The sequence below is a fragment of the Macaca thibetana genome, chromosome 16 (genome assembly GCF_024542745.1).
Source record: "Macaca thibetana thibetana isolate TM-01 chromosome 16, ASM2454274v1, whole genome shotgun sequence".
In the NCBI taxonomy this organism is placed as follows: domain Eukaryota; kingdom Metazoa; phylum Chordata; class Mammalia; order Primates; family Cercopithecidae; genus Macaca; species Macaca thibetana.
The window spans coordinates 75,448,018-75,469,738 of NC_065593.1; the positions used below are offsets into that span (position 1 = coordinate 75,448,018).

At 47.7% G+C, this 21,721-nt stretch overlaps 1 protein-coding gene across 2 annotated transcripts in view; it reads left to right on the forward strand.

The window, feature by feature from the left end:
- The window catches only part of ERN1 (endoplasmic reticulum to nucleus signaling 1), a 91,615-nt gene that overhangs the window by 60,527 nt on the left and 9,367 nt on the right, over window positions 1–21,721 (forward strand). For both annotated transcript variants that reach the window (XM_050764923.1, XM_050764924.1), the window contains exons 7-18: window positions 1,956–2,057; window positions 3,312–3,573; window positions 4,926–5,004; window positions 6,069–6,234; window positions 9,958–10,076; window positions 12,500–12,691; window positions 14,212–14,482; window positions 15,326–15,416; window positions 15,719–15,908; window positions 16,794–16,893; window positions 17,183–17,382; window positions 20,995–21,142. In XM_050764923.1, coding sequence (XP_050620880.1) covers window positions 1,956–2,057; window positions 3,312–3,573; window positions 4,926–5,004; window positions 6,069–6,234; window positions 9,958–10,076; window positions 12,500–12,691; window positions 14,212–14,482; window positions 15,326–15,416; window positions 15,719–15,908; window positions 16,794–16,893; window positions 17,183–17,382; window positions 20,995–21,142 — 1,920 coding nt within the window. The remainder of the gene's footprint in view (window positions 1–1,955; window positions 2,058–3,311; window positions 3,574–4,925; window positions 5,005–6,068; window positions 6,235–9,957; window positions 10,077–12,499; window positions 12,692–14,211; window positions 14,483–15,325; window positions 15,417–15,718; window positions 15,909–16,793; window positions 16,894–17,182; window positions 17,383–20,994; window positions 21,143–21,721) is intronic.

Sequence of the window (21,721 nt, forward strand, 5' to 3'; positions counted from 1 at the left end):
AGGACTCAGCAAGGACCCATCATCTTTACTCCACATGCTTGGTTGGCCTCACTCATGTATCTGAGATTTCGGTTCACTTCCATGTGACCTTTCTCCATATAGATAGCCTGGACTCTTGACTTGGCAGCCGGGCTCCCTCTTGAGTAAAAATGGGTATTACAGTGCCTCCTAAGGTCTGGGCTCAAAAGTTCTAGAACCTTCCTTCCACTGCAGTCTGTTCGTTAAAGCAAGTCTCAAGGCCAACTGAGAATCAAGGGTAGAGATACAGACTCGGCCTCTTGATGGGAAGAGTAACATGCATATTACAGAAATGGGAAGAATTGGTGGTAGTGACCTTTAGAGATGTTCTACCGCAGTCCTCCCTCAGGCTGTAGTAGTTTACAACCCTCCCACTCCCTCCAAAGACCCCCAAAATCCAATCCCAGCATCAGTCCAAAATCTCATGTCCTGTGATCTGCATCAGGTCTGGAGGAGGATGATGTTCTTCAGGTGTAGCTCCTCTTGATTGGAGACCTGTGAATTAAAGAGACAGGGTCTTTCTCCCCTTCCCATCCCCCACCCAACATACAGTGGTGAGATGGAGACAGGATAGCTGCAATAAACATGTTCACTCAAAAAAGGGCAGGAAAGAGAAACACATATCACACATTGGACCTTAGTAATTCTGAAATCTAGCCAGGCACATGTTTTCAGGTTCCCCTCCTCCAGGGGTAGGGAATATTCCTTCATTAGGGCCCAGTTTTGCCCTCTGGGATTAGTTCCCTAATATAGTGCTCTCAGTGGCTCTTGGTTCTGCCCTCTGAGAAGTCCTTTCTTTTCCGTAACAAATGGCCAGTTTTGTATCTTTCTCAGTCTGTTCCTTGTCCATTGAAATTTAGGGATCTAGAAACCCTTTTTTTCAATTTGACTGTCTCTGATCCTTTTAGCTTATGCTAATACCACTCCTTTAAAAACTATGTGAGCTTCCCATGTGTCAAATTATAGTCTATTCCATTAGATAAAAACCATACCCACAAGTCTCTAGACTTTGGAATGTGAGTTTAGAACTCCTTTGATGCAGAGGGTGTATGAGGAGCCGCCTTAAACTCTTTTGGAGGTCTCAAAGAAGGATCTTACAGCTTAACCTTTGATTTTATTGATCTTTACCCTGAACCCATTTTTTGTTGCTGGCAGTACCCTGGATTTGATCTTTTCCCTAAAGTTATTTTTTATAATGAGAATCTTTTCCAGCAGTATTCAGTCCTGGACCCTTTATATTTCCTCTGTATTCTGATGAATAATTTCTTCCTCAGCTCATTTGTCTCACAGTATATCATAGACAGCTAAGAGAAACCAACATTCTCTGCTTTCTGTCTGGAAATCTCCTTAGTTGGATCCCTGAGTTGATTAGATATTTTTTCTGTCTTCCAAGTTACTGCAAGTAATAGTCATACTCATCATGGCACCCTCCACAAGCTGGGTCACCCCTTTTCCACTTTGAATAGCAGTGCCCCCTCTGCACTAGCAAGTCTCCACCAACCTTTTTGTCAGCCTCCCAGCCTCCACCTACCAGCTGGTCCCAAAGTCCATGCCACATGCTTTAGGTGTTTGTTATGGCGCCATCCTGCTTCAAGGTGCCAGTTTTTAACTATCAGCAATCCATTGCTATGTAATAAGGCACCCCAAACCTTAATGGCTAACAATAACAACCATTCTATTGCTCACGATTCTGTGAGCCATGAGTCCAAGGGCATAGCAGGGGTGGCTCGTCTCTGCTTCCACATGCTGTCAGCCAGGCTCACTCATGTGTCCGGGACTTCAGTTCTCCTCACATTGCCTTTCTGTATCAAAATGGATAGTCTGGACTTTTTGGCCTACAGTTTAGGGAGGAATTGTTGGTAATTAGATAAGGACCATACCTCAGTATGTACTGTGGCCCCTCTGTGGTAATGGGCTGGCTGGTCTGTGTTCTTTAGAATACACCATCACCATGTACGACACCAAAACGCGAGAGCTCCGGTGGAATGCCACCTACTTTGACTACGCAGCCTCGCTGCCTGAGGACGACATGGACTACAGTAAGTGCTCTCTGCTGGATTTCACAAGCTTGAGCCAGTACTTTTGACCTATGTGGAAACAGTTGCTCCAGAAAGTAGGATTTTCTTTTAAGATACTGTTTGTCACCAGATTCTTTCTTTCCATGGACTTTTCATGGGCTTATCGTAAATACTTCCCACAGTCAATGTGCAGGGACCTTGGTGAAGTCTGAAGGGAAACCGAAGTAAAATGGTGACAAGCTTAGCCAGAGAGGAAGGAGGACACCCCTTGTTGAGTCTTTCTGTGTCACAGAAGGAATTTACTGCAAGCCCTTGGAAAGTAGAAGTAAAATCAGCATAGGACATTAGCAACCCTGTCAAGAAGGCCTCTCTGCAAATGTGACTCATCCCTAGTTATTTCTGCAGTTAACATTCACCTCGCTCAAATGAAAACTAAAAACCAATTCTGTCACCTTAACATTGGTGTCAAAGTTGGACTCTGCCTTTTCTGGTCAAGGACCTAGAATATTTTCGTTTTTCTCTGAGGACTCCTTTGTGAATCTCATGGGACAGTGTCAGTGGTTCAGGTCTGACTTTCAGGGTGTTTTTTTGTTTTTGGCGGGGGGTTTTTGAGGCAAGGTCTCCCTCTGTTGCCCAGGATGTGTGCAGGGGTGCAGTCATGGCTCACTGTAGCCTCAAACTCCTAGGCTCAAGCGATCTTCCCACCTCAGCCTCCTAAGTAGCTGGGACCACAGGCACGCACCACCACTCCCCTACCTCCCCTGGCTAATTTTTTTTTTTTTTTGTAGAGATGGGGGTCTAACTATGTTGCCCAGGCTTGTCTTGAACTCCTGGGCTCAAGTGATCTTCCCACCTCAGCCTCCCAAAGTCTTGGGCTTACAGACATGAGCCACCACAGCTGTCCCTGACTTTCAGTTTGATCGATGGGTTTCAAGTGACTGCTATGAAATGCCAGATTAATAGGCATCTCCATTGGCTCCTTTCTTCTCAATATTTACTCTCACTTATTGAATAGAATGGTAAAGCACATCACCAAATAAATTGCCTTTGGGGGAGTGATCCTATCCTGTGTTTGTAAGCCAGCCAGCTCCCAGTGTCTTGATATTATAGAGACTAAGTGAGTTCATTGGAAACAAGTGAAATTGCTCAGAGGAGATCTGAGAATATTCCAGAAGTCTTGTTTCCTCTGAGTGACTACAGCCTGCCACAAGAGTAGAGGATGTGGTTTCAAGATGGGGTGAGACTCAGCATGCTTTGTTTATTTGATCTGTACAGAGATGTCCCACTTTGTGTCCAATGGTGATGGGCTGGTGGTGACCGTGGACAGTGAATCGGGGGATGTCCTGTGGATCCAAAACTACGCCTCCCCTGTGGTGGCCTTTTATGTCTGGCAGCGGGAGGGTCTGAGGAAGGTGATGCACATCAATGTCGCCGTGGAGACCCTGCGCTATCTGACCTTCATGTCTGGGGAGGTGGGGCGCATCACCAAGTGGAAGTACCCGTTCCCCAAGGAGACAGAGGCCAAGAGCAAGCTGACGTGAGTTGGGAGCTCGGGGAAGGAGAGGGCGGCCATGGCCTTTGTGTTCTGGTGCTGTTGCAATGTAGCAGGCCCTGCATGGGAGGCCAAAGACAGGACGGTCTCTGAAGCCATGAGGAATATCCAGAGCCACGTCTGCTTCGTTCGGAAACCTCAGAATAGAAGAACTGAGGGGCACCCATTAAAGCTTCAGAATTCTTAAATATTACATAAAAATCATGAGTGGGAGGTGCCGGGCACCATGGCATACACCTGTAATTCCAGCTACTTGGGAGGCTGAGGTGGGAGGATTGTTTGAGCACAGGAGTTTGAGGCCTACCTGGGCAACGTGGCAAGACCCTCCCCCTGCCGCCACACACACACAAATACAGGTGGGGATAGGAAAGAGACTGCCAGTGGAAGTATAGTTTGCATCTATCTTACGTGGTAGGGATGCAAGAGATTTATTTTTTTAACTTTCTATATTTTCTAAATTTTTAGGTTATATTCATTTTAAAAATCAGAAAAAGTTAACAGTGTGTGTCCAAGACTCAGCAGGCTTCTGTTCTCCATCCCTCTGTTATTAGCCTATCACTGAGTCACTTAAACTCACCAAGCCTCAGTTTCTTCATAGAGTTGTGTGGAAGATCAAATACGATAATGTTCCAGAGAGTATTTAGATTGTAAAACACCATTCAAATGTAAGATATTCGTTGAGAGAGGTTTAGATAATGTAGTGGATGACCGATCAGGTGGGCTCTTGACAGTAAGCAGAAGGGCCAGGGGGTGTAGCTCTCCTCATTTTCCATCTCCCTGATGTCCCACATGGGGACAGACTATACAGCTGAGGAACCAGAAGTCTCACCGAGTCTGGAATTTCTTGTGCATCCCTTTTGCTCTCAGCATCCAGAGTAGAGCACCATTTCTCAGGAGTTCTGTAGGACCTCCAGGATCCTTAGAAAGCAGGGGGCAGAATGGGGGTAGTTTTGGTGGTCACTGGAGTGAAAGTGTGTTGTACAGGGTCGTCTGAGGGGCCTCGGCAGTGGTGGTAAGCACTCAGTCTCCTGGATGGCCATTGGACGTAGTCCTTTCTGCAGGCATCATGGGCATCGTCTAGTCCAGCCCTGCAATTTTGCTGAGGCTTGCCATTAAGTGGCTTGTCCATGTTTCTGCAGTGAGTGACAGCTGGGACTAAAGTCCTGTGGCCCTGTTCCCAGGGCAGTGCCCCACCTTCACACCCCTACTGCTTTCCTCCACGTCTGGGGGGTTAATGTGGTCATCCCTGTGGGTGGTATTTGGGGTTATGATTCCTCCTTTCTGTGGGATCTGGAAATTAAATGACTCTGGAATGCATGTATCTGTTTTTCTCCTAGGCCCACTCTGTATGTTGGGAAATACTCTACCAGCCTCTATGCCTCTCCCTCAATGGTACACGAGGGAGTTGCTGTCGTGGTAAGTCCACTATGGAGGGCTCACAGCTGCCTAACTGCTTCTGTTCCATTTTAGCAAAGAATGACTTTGCTATGCACAAGCATACTGCGGGTTAAGAATGCAAAATACAAATCTTAAATTCTCAAAAACAGTTTCTGCACATGCCACATTCTACTTGGAAAGAAAGATACATGACAGAAACAGCTTCTTAAAGCTGAGGAATCCCTGATTATTTCCTTTTGCTTTTGTGGTCAAATCTAAACTCCCCAGGCTGGTGTTCATGGCTCTCCTTAATCCAGTCCCACGATGCCGTTCCACCAACCTGTTAGTTTCTCTGTGTGAGTTACATGACCCAAGCAAGTGCACTTTCTCCCTGACTTCTACAAGCTTCCTGTTCATCTTTCCCCAGGGCATTTGTTCAGGCTGCTCCTCACCTCACGCTTCAAGTGCCCTTTCTTCATCCTTTTCCATACTCAAACCCTTTGCCTGCTTTTGCAATCTCTCCAAGCCTCCTTGGGCCTCACCAGCCTGCCTCGAACATTCTGTCTCTGAAAGTCCAAGGCATCATAATCCTAGCTGTTTGTCTTGATCCCTACAACGCTTGGACTGTGTGGTTGGCTCTCTTGTCTTCCCAGTGAGTTGGGCGACTGCTCCTGTGAGCAGACAGTGCCTGCCTCTGTTGTAGTTCCAGCAGCACCTGAGCCAGCACCGGGTGTGTGGGTGGACTTTATTCCACCCCGTTGGTTGCATCAGTTGTGACTAACAGATATCCATTCGTTCTCCTTCACTTATGTCTGCTTCTTGTAACAGCGTCTTGGAGTTCTACACACACACTTCTTGTTCCCTAGTACCCAGACATAAGAATCTGAAAAGTCGTCCATAAAGACATCAGTGCAGCTTGTCACGTCCTGAGAGAGGAGCTTCTTTGCCCAGAGTTGGGCCTTTGTGTCCTTGTCCTTTGGGCTCTGTCCTGGACTGGCCCTGCACTAGAAATCGCTCACCTTTCAGGACAGTGGCTGGGATGGTGTGCCACAGGACGTGTTCTCCCTTCAGGGCTCCTGACCCTCACTGCACCCTCTCCACAGCCCCGCGGCAGCACACTTCCTTTGCTGGAAGGGCCCCAGACTGATGGCGTCACCATTGGGGACAAGGGGGAGTGTGTGATCACGCCCAGCACAGAGCTCAAGTTTGACTCCGGACTCAAAAGCAAGAACAAGCTCAACTACTTGAGGAATTACTGGCTTCTGATAGGTAAGAGCGGGTCTCCCACAGTAGCCAGAGGTGACAGCATGCTGCCTCCTGGTGGTCAACCACCGGCCCTGGTAGTTACACTGTACTCAGCTCGGAAGGCCTTGTGCTCAGAGCCTTTCCCGGCTGGCCCCTGAGACCTTGGGACATTTTTACCCCCAAGGAAAATCAACAAGTTAACTGTGTTTCTGAGTCAGTTTTTGAAAACTGTTTAATGTTCCAAAACTCAGGTACTAAATCATGTAAACCTTGTGTGATTATCCGACATTAAGCCCTTCAGAATGCATTTCCTCATTCCTCACAGCCACCCTGTGTGAGGTAGGTACCCTTGTCATTTCCATTTTATAGTTAAGAAAACTGAGACTGTTTCTATGGAAGAATTAACTTGGGGTCCGTGTGGGCATGAGGGTGAGGGGTTTGAGAGGCAAGGGCTGAAGACCCAGGAGGGATGAATTCCCAGGATGGGTTGAGAGCAGCAGAGTCGGGCTGGTCATGGTTCTAGGCAGTATCGTCCCAGGTGTGTGGGAAGGTCCCTTTTTTCCTCTCTCTCTTGTTTTTGCTGCCATCAGTAATGGCCAGGGGTTGAACTAGAGGCCCTGTCCCAAGAGAGATAAGAAGTTGACATGACACCCAAAGACAGCAAGTGTGACAAACGAAGGCAGAGATGAGAAGAGCTGTGTTCCTGGCGAGTGTGCCAAGTCATTAGAGCAGGAGGGAGTTTTCTTGAAATGCACCTGCCCTTCCTGTGCCCCACCCCCCACTGTTCTGCCACCTTCTAGCCCCAGTAGGGGCAGAGCAGGGCAGGAGGTCAGTCGGGTGCTGGAGCACCGAGAGGCCGATGCAGTTTCTTCTCTCTGTTCTCTTCCTCTCATGCTTGCTGCTGACAGGTACTAGGGGAGAAAGAGGTCAGGGCTGGGGCTCTGGAAAAGAGATGTGGGGCAGCCGGGAGCATGTGGGGACCAGGAAACAGTAGAATCTGCCAGGCAGTGAGGTGTAGGTGGGGATGTGTGTAACCAGGTGTTACGGGGGGAACCAGATATCCCTGAGCCTTGATCCCTTTCTTTATAGATTGTCAAGGTCCATTTCTTTTTTTATCCTGATTCCTTGTAGCCATTTTTATTTTATTTTTACCAAATAACAGGTAAAGGAGATGACAAAATAATAATATGTTTTTACTAACAGAAGTAATTGGAGGAGCATGTATGAATAGGCCCATGGTGAGAAAAAAATAGCTAATGAGCAGAGGCCATTGCAATTACAAGGCTGCTCAGCATTACGGGCCAGTTAAGGGGCTCACAGACTGCCCACCAGTGATTAAGAAGATGTGTATATATGAGAATAAGGAAATGTGTATATATGAGAATACAGAAAATATGGGGGCAGAGAGTCTTCATGGTTAACTTGTAAAATGAGATCCCTTTAAAATGGAAAGGTTGTCCAAGTAAGAAAACTGTGAAAACAGCAAAGTATAAGGAATCTATTAAGTATAAGGATCCCACAATTCAAAAGCCTCTTTGGAGGAGCTCCAAAGCTCATCATCTTAAAATATGGCACTGAGACTATGGCAGTGTCTCCTGTTGACGAGGACCCTTCTGTGTCCAAATGTGTCCTTTCATTTTCTCTTTGTGGAAAACATTAAAGATATTCCAGGTTGTCATTAATCTTGAAAATACAAGGATCCAATTAGCCTGAGAGGCATGGTCTGTGGGTTGCCCCAGAGCCATGGCCCTGACCTTGGGTGCTTTCGGCATCAGAGCTTAGTTAACTAGGCATATATAAGCCCGAGAGAGCCTGATTCAGTAGGTCTGGGGCAGGGCCTAGCCATCTGCTTTTTGCTCTAGAGTCTGGACCTAAGAGATAATGATAGATGAATACGTCAAGAAGACCAGGTAGTATTTGTACAAAATGTTTAGCGGTCTCATGAGTAAAGTTGTACAGTGGTTGATCCAGCATGTGCAGTGTGATATTAGTGAAGGTCCAGCTCCGGGAGAAGCCTGTTTACAAGAAGGTTGACAGGAGGACTAGGGGGATTCAGGCTAATGCCTTCCATAGCAGTCTCTTGGCAGGTGTCCTACCAGACAGGTAGGACTCTGAGCACTGAGTGGGTATTGTGGGAAGGGCAGAACACTGCTGCACAGCGTGGCATGTGGAAGAACACCTCACTTTTCTTAGACCATAGGTCTCTTGTTAGTGAGCCTCAGAGTTACCCGCACACACTCACATTCAGATTCCTGGGCCCTACCAGCAAGTCTGATTCAGAGGTCTGAGGTGGGCAGACCACACATGGAGAAATCCTGCTCCCAAGCAAAGCATGTCTCAGAGCTCCTTGGTACACAAGAGAAAGTAGTGGTGGCTCAAAACAAAAGTAGGTTTCCCTTAAAGAACGATATTATGTTGTAGATAGAGAACTGACCTAAAGATGGGGAATCAAAGAGGAATTTTCCAGATCAAGAAATGTACATTGCTTAGACTAGTTCCTGTTTGTTGTCATCCTGGCATGTATGTCATGAAATCTTTGATAGGTTTAGGGGAACAATGGAAAGATCATAAGGTGAAAGAGATGTGAGTCAGAGTGAGATCTGCTCACAGCGAGAGAACAGAGAGGAAAGTCAGCCAGGCTGCCGGCAGCCTAATCTGAAAAAGTGACCTGGCTCTTTGGGGCAGTATGTAGACTCATTTTTAGAGATGAATGGATTATCAAGCCCTATCAAATCCCAGTTCCTTATTCTAGTCAGCTTTGTATCTCTTACAGTAATTGCACACAATAGATGCTCAATAAATGCGTAATGAATGCTCACTCAGTAGCCATGCAATAGTTGTGTAGTGAACAATGAATGAATGTGGAGCGAGCTATGGCCCCATCCATCTAGCAGGTGTGTCCTACTGCTCTCTTGCAAGTAATGTACCACTTTCCCGGATGGAAGCTCACATTTACATAATAGTAGGACTAGAACTCCACCTGAGCAATTTAAATACCAAGATGAGAATTCGGCAGCCACAGAAGAGTGACGTTATAGGGGAAAGCATTGAAAGGAGAACTCCTTGAACTTTTTTTTTTTTTTTTTTTTTTTTTTTTTTTTTTTTTTTTGAGATGGAGTCTCGCTCTGTCGCCCAGGCTGAAGTGCAGTGGCCGGATCTCAGCTCACTGCAAGCTCCGCCTCCCGGGTTCACGCCATTCTCCTGCCTCAGCCTCCCGAGTAGCTGGGACTACAGGCGCCCGCCACCTCGCCCGGCTAGTTTTTTTTTGTATTTTTAGTAGAGACGGGGTTTCACCGTGTTAGCCAGGATGGTCTCGATCTCCTGACCTCGTGATCCACCCGTCTCGGCCTCCCAAAGTGCTGGGATTACAGGCGTGAGCCACCGCGCCCGGCCTCTTCCTTGAACTTTTAATGAAGCCTCATAATACTTCACCTGTGGATTGGACCCATGCAGCCCCATGAGCCTTGTGTCTGGTGCATCCCAAATGTCCTGATCCCTGTCATGACAAGGACACTTCTTTGCTCCTCACTAGGAGACACGGAATACTGTATTCTGCCATCAAGTAGTAAAGGTCCTGCTTTGATGGAATTTTCTGGTAACTGCCACTCATTTTCTCTAACTCGCAGTCTTGCTGAGAGTTTGCACTGTGGGCCCCTCAGTGGGTAGCACCTGTTGCCTAAGTTTAGCGTTGAGTGCCACCGCAGCTCGGGAAACTGTTCTCACTCAAGGTTTTGTTTCCTCTCATAGGCCACCATGAAACCCCACTGTCTGCATCTACCAAGATGCTGGAGAGATTTCCCAACAATCTGCCCAAACATCGGGAAAATGTGATTCCTGCTGATTCAGAGAAAAAGAGCTTTGAGGAAGTGAGTCGGGGTTGTTGGTGTTAGGTGTTGGGAGGGTGAGGCATTAGACTTTGACTTTGCCTTCTGATCATGCAGCCTTTTCTGGAAGGGAAGAGGAATGCACCAGAATCCAAAGCAAACAACATAAATAGTTAAGGGCTAGTGGAGAGGAATAGGAAGCAACTCGTGAAGGAAGGTGCAGGAAAGGTAGCAGGACCAAGCTGGGCCTGGACCTGGATGAATGGGTAGGATTTGGCCAAGTGGAGGGAACAAGGGGGCACAGGAGGGATGGTACAGCAAGGGCAAAGGCCTGGAGTGGGAAGAATGCTGGTGTGTCCAGCTCCCAGGCCAGACCCGAGGCTACTAAGCTGGGAGTAGTAGGAAATGGGCTCACACGGGTAAAAAGGAACCATGTTACAGGGCCTGGAACAAGCCCTGTGGAGGAGGAGCAAGCCCTATTGAAGGCTGGGTTGGGTGGCTCACATCTGTAATCCCAGTGCTTTGGGAGGCCAAGGCAGGAGGATTGCTTGAGCACAGGAGTTTGAGAGCAGCCTGGGCAACATAGCAAGACCCTACTGCTTAAAAAAAAAAAATGTTGAAGAAGTGATGAGACCTGAAGTTTTATGAAGCAGACAGACAGTGGCCTGAGACTATTTGCGCAGTGTTCCAGGGGCTCTCTTAGCACACCTTGGCCTAAAGCCAGAGGAGAGGGAGTAGAAAGGACTGCAGACCCGGAGCTGAAAGCATCAGTTGAGGAATTCAGCAGCCCCATAGAAGTCAACCTCATTCTCCTTCCTCTCTCTCATCTGCTGGCACCCCCTGTTAGCTTTACCCAGTCAGAAACGACAGGGGGTTGGGGAGGCCATTGCTTTGGTCCATACAGGTCAGTGTTCTGGGGCACAGAGCCGGTGGAGGAGGTGGAAGGGTGGCTGTGCAGGAGGGAACTCAACATGGCCAGGGAAGGGGAAGAGGAGACGTCTGAGGCTTAGCGAGCTATTCAGGCTTGGCGGCTTCGGCAGCCCTGCCATGGAGGGCCCAGGAACAGAGACACACCTGGGCTACATGAGCAGGGTCAGAAGAAAAGAGAATGGCTGACTAATGCAGAGACCAAAAGCACAACAAATTCGGTTGAGAGATTTAGATTTTATCCAGAGACAAAGGAAATTGTGGACTTTCAAGATTCCAGGGCCCAGTATCTGTTTACCATCATCTATGGAGGTAGCCCAGTTGGAGAAATATGTTGATTCCTAAAACAGCAATCTCAAACAGCATTGTCCTATAATCTTATTAAAGTCCTGCATATTCATTATTGAACACTTAGAAAATAAACACATACAAAAGAAAATAAGACAGTGTCCTTAATTTTACACCCAGAGGTAGCCACAGGTCAGATCTTTACATTTAACCATCTAGTCTTGGATAACAATCTTTGAAAAAGTAAGTATTAAAATACTCTGAGGTGCATCTGTATGGTGATGAGACATACAGATGTCCCTGGCCACATGCCCAGATGCCTCCTATATACTCTGCAGGCCACAAACCCCCCAAAATGTGGGAGGCACTGTGGGAGAGACGCGAACAAGAGGGGTACACCTGGAAGGGGAGAGAAGAACATTCTAGGCAGCCATCTGGGGGGAGGGGTGAAATGGTGTGAGTGTGCGGGAAATTTAGCATGTGGGAAATTCAGCACGTGCCATGGAGGCTGTGTTAGTTTTGTTGGGCAGATGATAACTGCATACCTGGAATACTAGATATTTGAGAATGAATCAATGCATTTTTCTAAATGCATGTTCCATGAAGTCTTGGAGATTCTGAGGAACTCTAGGGAAGCTCCATTTTTATCTGATTTAATTTTGGGCTTCTAAATTTTCTTTAACAAACACTTCTGATGCTTCTTAAAAACTTTGAAGAAATAGTGGACTACTGGAATAAATTATATTTTTGGGATTACACTGACGGTTTACAGGCAACACAAAACTGCTTTATTACTTTCTAGCCATGCGTCTCCATATACGTGCGAATTTCCTTTTAATGAGAAATGGTATTATTAAATCAAAGACCAATTTTTCACCAGACTTTGCTACAGATGACTTCAGAGTTTTCCCGGATACTGAACCTACCATCAAAGGAGGAAGTGTTTGCCTTTTTGAGGATTTTCAAAAAAAAAATATGTAGGGTCTGAAGACACCTGCCAAAAGTATTGCTCCAAAAACTATTTTTGAATAATGATAACCTCACTGCAAAGATGCATGGTCTCTCAAAGCAATTGCTTTGAAGGAGGCAACAATTATCTGCCTACATGATCTTTGGTGAGCTTAAAACAAATACAACACCCTGCAGTGCAGTCATATCCTTGTAAACAGTGATTGCCTCTCTTGATTGCTGGCTTCATCTGTATCTGGCTACAAATTTTGCAGTGATGTCGCAACTCTCTCCCATGCAAGGTTATCAACCTGGTTGACCAGACTTCAGAAAACGCACCTACCACCGTGTCTCGGGATGTGGAGGAGAAGCCCGCCCATGCCCCCGCCCGGCCCGAGGCCCCCGTGGACTCCATGCTCAAGGACGTGGCCACCATCATCCTGAGCACCTTCCTGCTGATTGGCTGGGTGGCCTTCATCATCACCTACCCCCTGGTAAAGCTCAGCACTTCTCCTTTGCCCTCCACCTGTTTCTGGGGCTTCTCTGCCTGTCACCTCACGTCAGTGAGATCGAGACAAAAACAACCAGCACATTTCGTTCCCCATTTAAAAGTCAGTGTTTATCTTCAAAAACATAATTAAAGAGACACTAGCCTCCCAGAAAAGGACAATTTGGTACCTAAATCTTAGTGTTTTTCAAGTAAGAGCTGATGTATAAGCCTTGCTCAAAGATGATTTTGAGTAGTTATCTGTATTTTTAAAGAATAAGGATAATAGATGAAGACCTTTCCTCTCTTAAAAACTGCCATTAGAACGTCTGCTGGGGAGAAGAACCAATCAAAGAAAAAAGAAGCTGCCCGTGAGATCAGCTTGTGTGAAAAAGGCAGCATGGCCATTCCGTTACTTCCTAGTTGGAAACGAGCAGGCTCCGTAGCGGAGCAGGCTGTGGCTGGGATGAAATATGTGAGGGGAGTGGTCCTTCAGCAGGTTGCTCAGAGCATGGAGACGCTGTTACCTGAGAGCTCAGGAAGCTAATGACCCGCCCAGGAATGGGAATGACAGACCCTTTACAGCACTCCCCATTGGCACGTCTGCACCTGATGGTTTCACTTTTCACCTCACTCAGTCCTATGAGGTCATTATTATTGACCTCATAGGTCAATAATGATTTTCTTTTGTCCACAAAGGAAGCAAGTAGATCCTGAGGAGCTAAGTAACTTTCCTTACGGGTACCCAGCTAGTAGGCAGCATTTCCAGGACTCCATCCCGTGGTGGAGGGAAGGAGAGATGACTCCCTGGTGGGTTGGTGGCTCACAGAAGTCCCTTCAGTCCACCTCCTGGACATGGGTAGGGATAATCACAGATGGCTACTACTTCAGGTAATTACAGAATGAATCCTCAGGTATTTGAGAGGCATGTGGCCACGGGGAAGGCAATGGGATGAAAGGGGGAAGCAGGACCTTAGCCAGGCTCCCCATGTGTCAGCCCCACTGCCACCTCCTGGCAGTGTGTGTGCAGGGGAGCACAGCTTCCTCACCTGCCCCTCTGGACTACTGAGCATCTGTGCGCTAGCCTCTAGCCAACACACAGACATGGTAGATGGCAAACCTGGGGCTTGCCCCCACCCACCACTGGCTCAGCCATGCTACCTGTGCTTCCTGTTTGGTTTCACCTTTGCAACAACTCTCAGACTTTCATAAAAATCACAGAATTTTAGAACCGAATGAAACTGGCACAGCCCTCAGCCTAGGACACAGTCCTTCCCCTGGTGGCCATCCAGACCCTCCTAGGGTTGGGGAGTGGGCTGTACGAGCAAGGATCTAACTAGTCGGCAGAAAGACCTCCAGTTGTCAAAGCGATTCTCCCTCCAGGTGCCTTCTCACTGGTCTCTTTGTGCCCTGTGGGGTCACATAAAGTACACATGCTCCCTCCACCACTGGGACCTGTCCCTTCCCAGCTGTTTGTTTCCCTGTGGGAACAGCTGCCCTTGTCTGGATATGGGTTTCTCTTCCCAGAGCATGCATCAGCAGCAGCAGCTCCAGCACCAGCAGTTCCAGAAGGAACTGGAGAAGATTCAGCTCCTGCAGCAGCAGCAGCAGCTGCCCTTCCACCCACCTGGAGACACGGCTCAGGACGGCGAGCTTCTGGACACATCTGGCCCATACTCAGAGAGCTCGGGCACCAGCAGCCCCAACACGTCCCCCAGGGCCTCCAACCACTCGCTCTGCTCCGGCAGCTCTGCCTCCAAGGCTGGCAGCAGCCCCTCCCTGGAGCAAGACGACGGAGGTAAAGCCAATTGCCATCTTGATGCTATTTCGTGTTTTGTTCGAGCACCTCCTGAGAAGTCCAAGGAGTCTCCATAAGATTGTAAAGTGCCATTCTCAGGGATGCATTGTGTTCTCCTCTAACTGGCACTCTGAGGGTCTCTGCAGGAAGGCTTCTGCCCCATCCCTTGGCATCTCCCCCTCAGAGGGCCTTCTGGGGACCACCCTGGCCATCCCCCTGTCTCTCCACAAGGGCTGGGTGTCGCGGCTGACCAGAGGTGAGCTGCCCATTGGGCTGGAGAGAGTTCCCAGGGCCAGCTGGTGGCCAAGTGTGAAAGTGTCACAGTTTATCTGCTTTCCTCTGTGGAAGTTGGCTCAAGCCAGTTGTCAGAGCCCCAATTCTGAGGGAATTGGCACAGAGCTGGTGCAGGGACCTCAGAGCCCTCTGTCCCGGGCAGTCTCCTCATTTTTACGTGTCCACCACCGCCTCCTGAGTGTTTCAGTGCGGATCTTTACAGTGGACTTTCGTGGTGGTTGTTAACCATTAAACCATTCTATCACAATAAATATGTATAAGTATATGAAACGCTATGGAGAATGCCTGCCTTCCAGAAGGTTTTAAGATATGCAATCACACAGTAAGGTAAAGGCAGAAACAGAATGCAGGGGCAGGGGGAAGAGGCAGCCCTGGGTGTACATGGGGAGCGGGCCCGGCAGGCTCTTCCTGAGCAGCAGTCTGGGGTGCAGTGCCTCTTAAATCCCATCTCTTAATCTGAGGTCAGGAAGCTTGCCACCACGTTAACCTCAAGGTTCTTTAGGTGATAATCTGTTTGAAACAATCTCTCTTTTTCCTGTTTTGTCCCAGATGAGGAAACCAGCATGGTGATAGTTGGGAAAATTTCCTTCTGTCCCAAGGACGTCCTGGGCCATGGAGCTGAGGGCACAATTGTGTACCGGTGAGTGGATTAGCCAGCCCCCTGCCCTCACCGCCTGGTGTCTGAGTTGTTGCCTGTCAGGTTGCGAGCCTGGTGCCAGGCTCAGAGCACAACAGGGTCAAAGCAGTGACCTAGGCACTTGGAGTCCCGCCTCCAGGGAGCTTGCACACTGAGAGAAGCAATGATTCCGGGGCCACCAGGCAGTCAGTCGGGGCCCTCTAGGCTGGGAAGCAGTAGTTGAATGCTGTGGACCCAGGTTCTCACCTCGTTTACACAGCCTGACTCGTGCTTACCAGACACGACTCCTGCTCCTCATCCCGCAGGGGCATGTTTGACAACCGTGATGTGGCCGTGAAGAGGATCCTCCCCGAGTGTTTTAGCTTCGCAGACCGTGAGGTCCAGCTGTTGCGAGAATCAGATGAGCACCCGAACGTGATCCGCTACTTCTGCACGGAGAAGGACCGGCAATTCCAGTACATTGCCATCGAGCTGTGTGCAGCCACCCTGCAAGAGGTGGATTGATTTTTTTTTATTATTTTGTTAACTTTATTAAAGTCATAGCACTTTGGGAGGCCAAGGTGAGCAGATCACTTGAGTTCAGGAGTTTGAGACCAGCCTGGACAACATGGTGAAACCCCATCTCTACAAAGAAACCAAAAATTAGCCAGGCCTAGTGCTGTGCTCCTATAGCCCCAGCTACTTGGGAGGCTGAGGTGGGAAGATTGCTTGAGCCTAGGAGATCGAGGCTGCAGTAAGCAGTGATTGTGCCACTGTACTCCAGCCTGGACAACAGAGTGAGAACCCATCAGAAAAAAAAAAAAAAAAAGTTACAGTGAATTGTATTCATTTTAAATGTACAGCTTGATGAATTTTGACAAATGTCTATACCCATTTAACCACATACACAGTCAAAATGTGGAGCATTTTCATCCTTCTAGTTGTAACAGGGTGGTCCCCCTGCATGCCTGGGCAGTCTGCTTGCAGTTGGCATGTCTCTCCCTCTTTGCCTCCAGGAAACCTGGACAGTTGTTCTTCCCATCTTCAGTCATGGCTGGTGTGGGCTTGAAGGATGCCGGCTGGTAACTCTAGGCTTTAAGATCATCCAGCAAACTCCTTTTGTTCAGTTTCCAGGCTCACCTTGAAACTCTATCAGTATCATTTGGATTCTTTTGTAGGTTTACCTATATGAGGCAATGAACTTGAGTTTCTTGCCTTCTTATCTTTCTTATTGTAAATTAGTAGATTGGAGCTTTGCTCCTTGTTGGAAAATATAGATTTAGACAGAATGTTGTCAGTAAAACTTTCCGTTTCTTTCTTAAAATGGTATCAAAGAAAACAAGCTGAGGGGCCAAGTCCTGAGGACTGTGTGCCGTGACCTCGTTGTCATGTCTTTTGCAGTATGTGGAGCAGAAGGACTTTGCGCATCTCGGCCTGGAGCCCATCACCTTGCTGCAGCAGACCACCTCGGGCCTGGCCCACCTTCACTCCCTCAACATCGGTGAGAGGCCGCGCTTTACCAGGCCAACAGCCTGGGTAGGGGTAATCAGTGACCCAGGTGGGGCTAACCAGTAGCTTGGGTGGGCCTTGCTTCTGTTCAATCTCTTGGCTACATCGCCAGTAGCAAAGATGAGTGGTGTAAGAATTTGAGGAGGAATCTACATAGTTGAATACCAGAGCCAGGTGGTGGCAGGCATCCTGGGAGTCTGACGAGGACATACTCCCCATTGGAGGAGGAGGCCTGGGGTTGCTCCTGGTAAGCATTGGACTAATCTGGAGTTCTCTATTAGTTCACAGAGACCTAAAGCCCCACAACATTCTCATATCCATGCCCAATGCACATGGCAAGATCAAGGCCATGATCTCTGACTTTGGCCTGTGCAAGAAGCTGGCAGCGGGCAGGCACAGCTTCAGCCGCCGATCTGGGGTGCCTGGCACAGAAGGCTGGATCGCTCCAGAGATGCTGAGCGAAGACTGTAAGGAGAACCCTGTGAGTAACAGGCTATGGCCCTTTGAAAACTACAGAACCAGCCCATTGTATCTTCAGGAGTAGAACCTTTAAATTCCAGGTTCGGGGGCTGATGCCCGTGTAGCTGGAGAATGGCATTCCTTTCACCAAGAGCTTCTGTATGAACTTTCTATGTCATCTCATGTTCAGATGATTAAAGGGGCAAATGTGGGCAATTATCTATTTTTTTCCCCTATTCTTCCAATTACTTGTTTTTTTGTTTGTTTGTTTTGTTGGTTGGTTGGTTTTTTGTTTGTTTTTTTGTTTGTTTTTGTTTGTTTTTGTTTTGAGACAGAGTCTTACTCTGTCACCCAAGCTGGAGTGTAGTGGCGTGATCTCAGCTCACTGCAACCTCCACCTCCCAGGTTTGAGCGATTCTCCTGCCTCAGCCTCCTGAGTAGCTGGGATTACTGGTACCTGCCACCACACCCAGCTAAATCAATCACTTTTTAACCCCTTTTTAATTTTGGTAAACTGGGAAGTCAGGACTTGCACAGCGTGAGCAAACTTCAAGTTTTCATTATTTTTGAATTTTTTTGTTTTCTCAACTTATTTTGATAATTTTTAGACATAGAGAAAATTGAAAGAAAAAAAATTTTTATAGGTGGAATCTCGCTATTTTGCCCAGGCTGGTCTTAAACTCCTGGGCTCAGGTTTAGCCTCCCAAAGTGCTGGGATTACAGACATGAGCCACAGCGTCTGGCTGAAAGAATGTTAACATGAATACCTGTGTACCTCCACCTAGATTCAACGTTTGTTAAAACTTTTGCCACGTTTGCTTTATCTTTGCCTATTACTGAACCATTTGAATATAAGTAGCAGGCATCCTGACCCTTCACCCCTGAAGACCCCAGCACGTGTCTCCTAAGGAATACATTGTGTTTCCAACCACAATACCATTATCCCACCTCAACAATTAATACTGTTTCTATCCATCATCTCATATTCAATCCATATTCAAATTTCCCCAATTAGTCCCCAAATGTCTTTTATAGAGCTGCGTATTTAGCTACCTACTGGGTTCGACACCTACTGGGTTTTGTATACCAGGATGGAATCAAGTGTCTTGCATTACATTTGATTCTGTCTCTTGGAATTTACACATCTTTCCACCTATATTTTGTTCCATGTTGAAGTTCCATTTTGAAGAGTCCAGGCAGCTTATGGAATATAAAATGCCCCATTCTGATTTGTTTACTTGTTTCCTCATGACAACGTTGAACATTTCTCTGTATTCCTCGTATTTCCTGGAAACCAGAAGTCAGGTGTAGAGGCTTGATTAGGTTCAAGTTAAATGTTTTTGGCATGAGTAGATCACAGGTCTCTGCATCAGGAAGCATGTGATGGTAGATTGTATCTGTAAGATCGTATCTGTAAGATTGTTATCGCCTCCTCTTAGTGATGCTACAGCTGATCTCTCTATCATAAGGGTTCATTTCCTCCTCTGTTGTTAGTATTTGGGGTGATCCTTCAGCACAATGTGATATCCTGTTTACTGACAGTCACTCACGCAGTGGTTTAGCATGTGTTGATCACCCTTGCCTGAAGTACTCAGTTCAGTAGAAATTCTTCTGCGTTATTAGCTGACATTTTTCTGTAAAGCAGAGCTTTCTTTTCACTTTCTTCTCTCTCTCTCTTTTTTTTTTTTTCTTGATCACTATGGGCTCAAGGATTTTGAAACTAATGTTATAATCCATTTTCATCCTTTTTTTGTTATTTACTTCTTTTGATACACAAATTGTTCCAAATTTGGTCAACCTGGAACCCCTTCAAGCTGGCTTCTGCATCCATTTGCTAGGAGTGCACTCACATTTGAGCACCTTACTCTAGCACAGGTCGCTGAGGCTCACCTTGGACACTGCCCGATGGAGACCTGGATGGGTCAGCCATCTTGAGTGGATTAGATATGGTCCTCTCTTACCCAGCTCACTGGGGACCAGCAGCTGGTCAGTTCATCAAAGAAGTCAGTTACAGTGAAGAATCATAAAAACACGTACACACGCCGTAACACTTAATTTTAACTTAAAGCAAGTAATATAAGCCCTTAAGTCACAGAAATCTTGTACTGTAGGCTAAGGTCTTTTCAGATTTGGGTCTGACTGACTGGAGTCCTCATTTTCCAGCTTGCATTAAGCACACTCCTGTGCCACTTCTGCATGGAGGCTTGGACACTTCAAACACTTCCTAAGCGATTTGAGAGCAGAAGCCTGGTTTTTAACGCTTCGTGACCCAGTCCCTTACGGTTGAGTCCACCACACCGAATGCCGCAACAGCTCTTGTAACCATTCCCTTTCCTTTGTAGAGTCTTTCTAAAGATTCAGCTTACCTCAAAATTCGTGGCAGTCATGTTTGACAGCTTATGGAATATTCAAATTACAAGGACAAGTGGCAATAATAAGTTTGGGAAAGAACATAACTGGGGCCATGGAGGTTGGAAAGATGCCTCTTCACCTCAGTGTTGACTATGCTGGGACAGCAGGTGGCACAGAGTGTAGGGGGCGTGGGAGACCCGGAGAGCTCTGGGAATCAGGGGCGAGCTCCAGCTGTGGTGGCCATGTTCCTCCTGTCCTGAATCCAGCGCCTTCCTAAGGGAAAATCTGGTGAGGTGGAATAAAGCATGGTAGGTTTGGAGATTGGAAGACCTGAATGCCATCCTGGTTTGTCACATCCAGCAGTGACCCTGAGCTTGTCATGCAACCTTTCTATCCACATTCTTATCTGGGGATGAAAGTATTTGCTCTGCTCACCTCACAATGTTGTTGTGAGGCTGAGAGTGCTGTGTTGTTCAAGGTGTGTCTCCTCCAGCATGGAAGGCGATGAACCCCTGGTTCCTCTCACTAGACCCTCACTTCACCTGGTGGAGAATCTCAGAGGCGGGGCCTAGTAACAGGGACCTGAGCTGTGCTCAGGAACCACCCTGGTGTTACACCCCAGGTAGCATGAGCTAAAAAACACAAACGTACATTTCCCTCAAAGGAAGCTCGTCTGTAGACACAGAATGGTTTCATGGCATAAGTGAGAGGCTTTCTCGGATTAACATCAAAAATGACCTCCTTGGTAACTTGTCAGATAGTTTCTGGGGCTGTTTTTGAATCATAAGCTGTTTTATTCACTTATTAGCAATTTTGCTACCTACTGTGTGCAGGCACCATTCTGGGCCCTGGGGGTACAGCAGGAAAGCAATGACGCAGAGACCCTGCCTGTGAGCACTTTCATGTTGGGGGTAAGGAATATATAACAGCCAGGAGAGCTTTTGATGGGCCAAGCACTGTCGCAAGCAACCATTTTTGCATACTAATGCATCTCTCTTGACAACAACCCCATGAGGAGCATGCTGTCAGTGTCCGCATCTCACATGAGAGGGAACCAGGGGCTTCTAGGTGGCTCCAAGCCCAGCTTCTCCACTGTGACCTCTGACACCCGTGCAGTGCTGCAGGTTACCCCTCACTGCTCTGCGCAGTTCACGTATATCAGCTGATTCTCCCAGAACACCTTCCAGGTGGCGGAAGCAGCAGCAGTGCTCCTCCCTCCCTGGCTGTGAGTGAGGATGGAAACTCTGCTCCCACACCTCTCATGCCTCATGTCTCTTTTCAGACCTACACGGTGGACATCTTTTCTGCAGGCTGCGTCTTTTACTACGTGATCTCTGAGGGCAGCCACCCTTTTGGCAAGTCCCTGCAGCGGCAGGCCAACATCCTCCTGGGTGCCTGCAGCCTCGAGTGCTTGCACCCAGAGAAGCACGGTGAGCAGTCCAGGGGTCGGGGTTGGGAGCAGCTCCTCAGCTGCCTCAGGTGGCCCTGCGGAGCTGGGCTGTGCCACCTCTGTACTCACAGAGGCCCTGGCGCCCCAGCTGCTCACCCCACAGGCCTCAGGAACCTACAGACTTGTGCCGAATCTGGTAGAGGGTTGGTAGGGTTATCCCTGGGGCACCACCTTCTAAAGCTGAGATGCTCCAAGATTCCTCCAGGTCACCAACTACTTGTGTGACCTAGACAAAGCCCCCTTTGGAGACCTTCTTTTTCTACCTGGTGACATGAGGGTTAAATAATCTGTGGTCCCTTCCTGCACTGGCATTTGGGAAGACAAATTGTCTTCTCTCTTGTGAGGGCCAGTGGTCAGCAGGTGCGGTCCATGCTGGGCTGGGGACAGACAAGCTTTATCCTCACCCTGCTGGTCTCCTGGTGTGGGTGCAATAAGTCTTTCTTTCAGACTTCAGGTTTTCCTGGCTGGTAATTGGCCCATGACACTCCAATGCTGCCTTTTGAAAAAATTAAAACTAAATTATTGTTTTGTTTATGGTTGATTTTCCTTATTGTAGAAA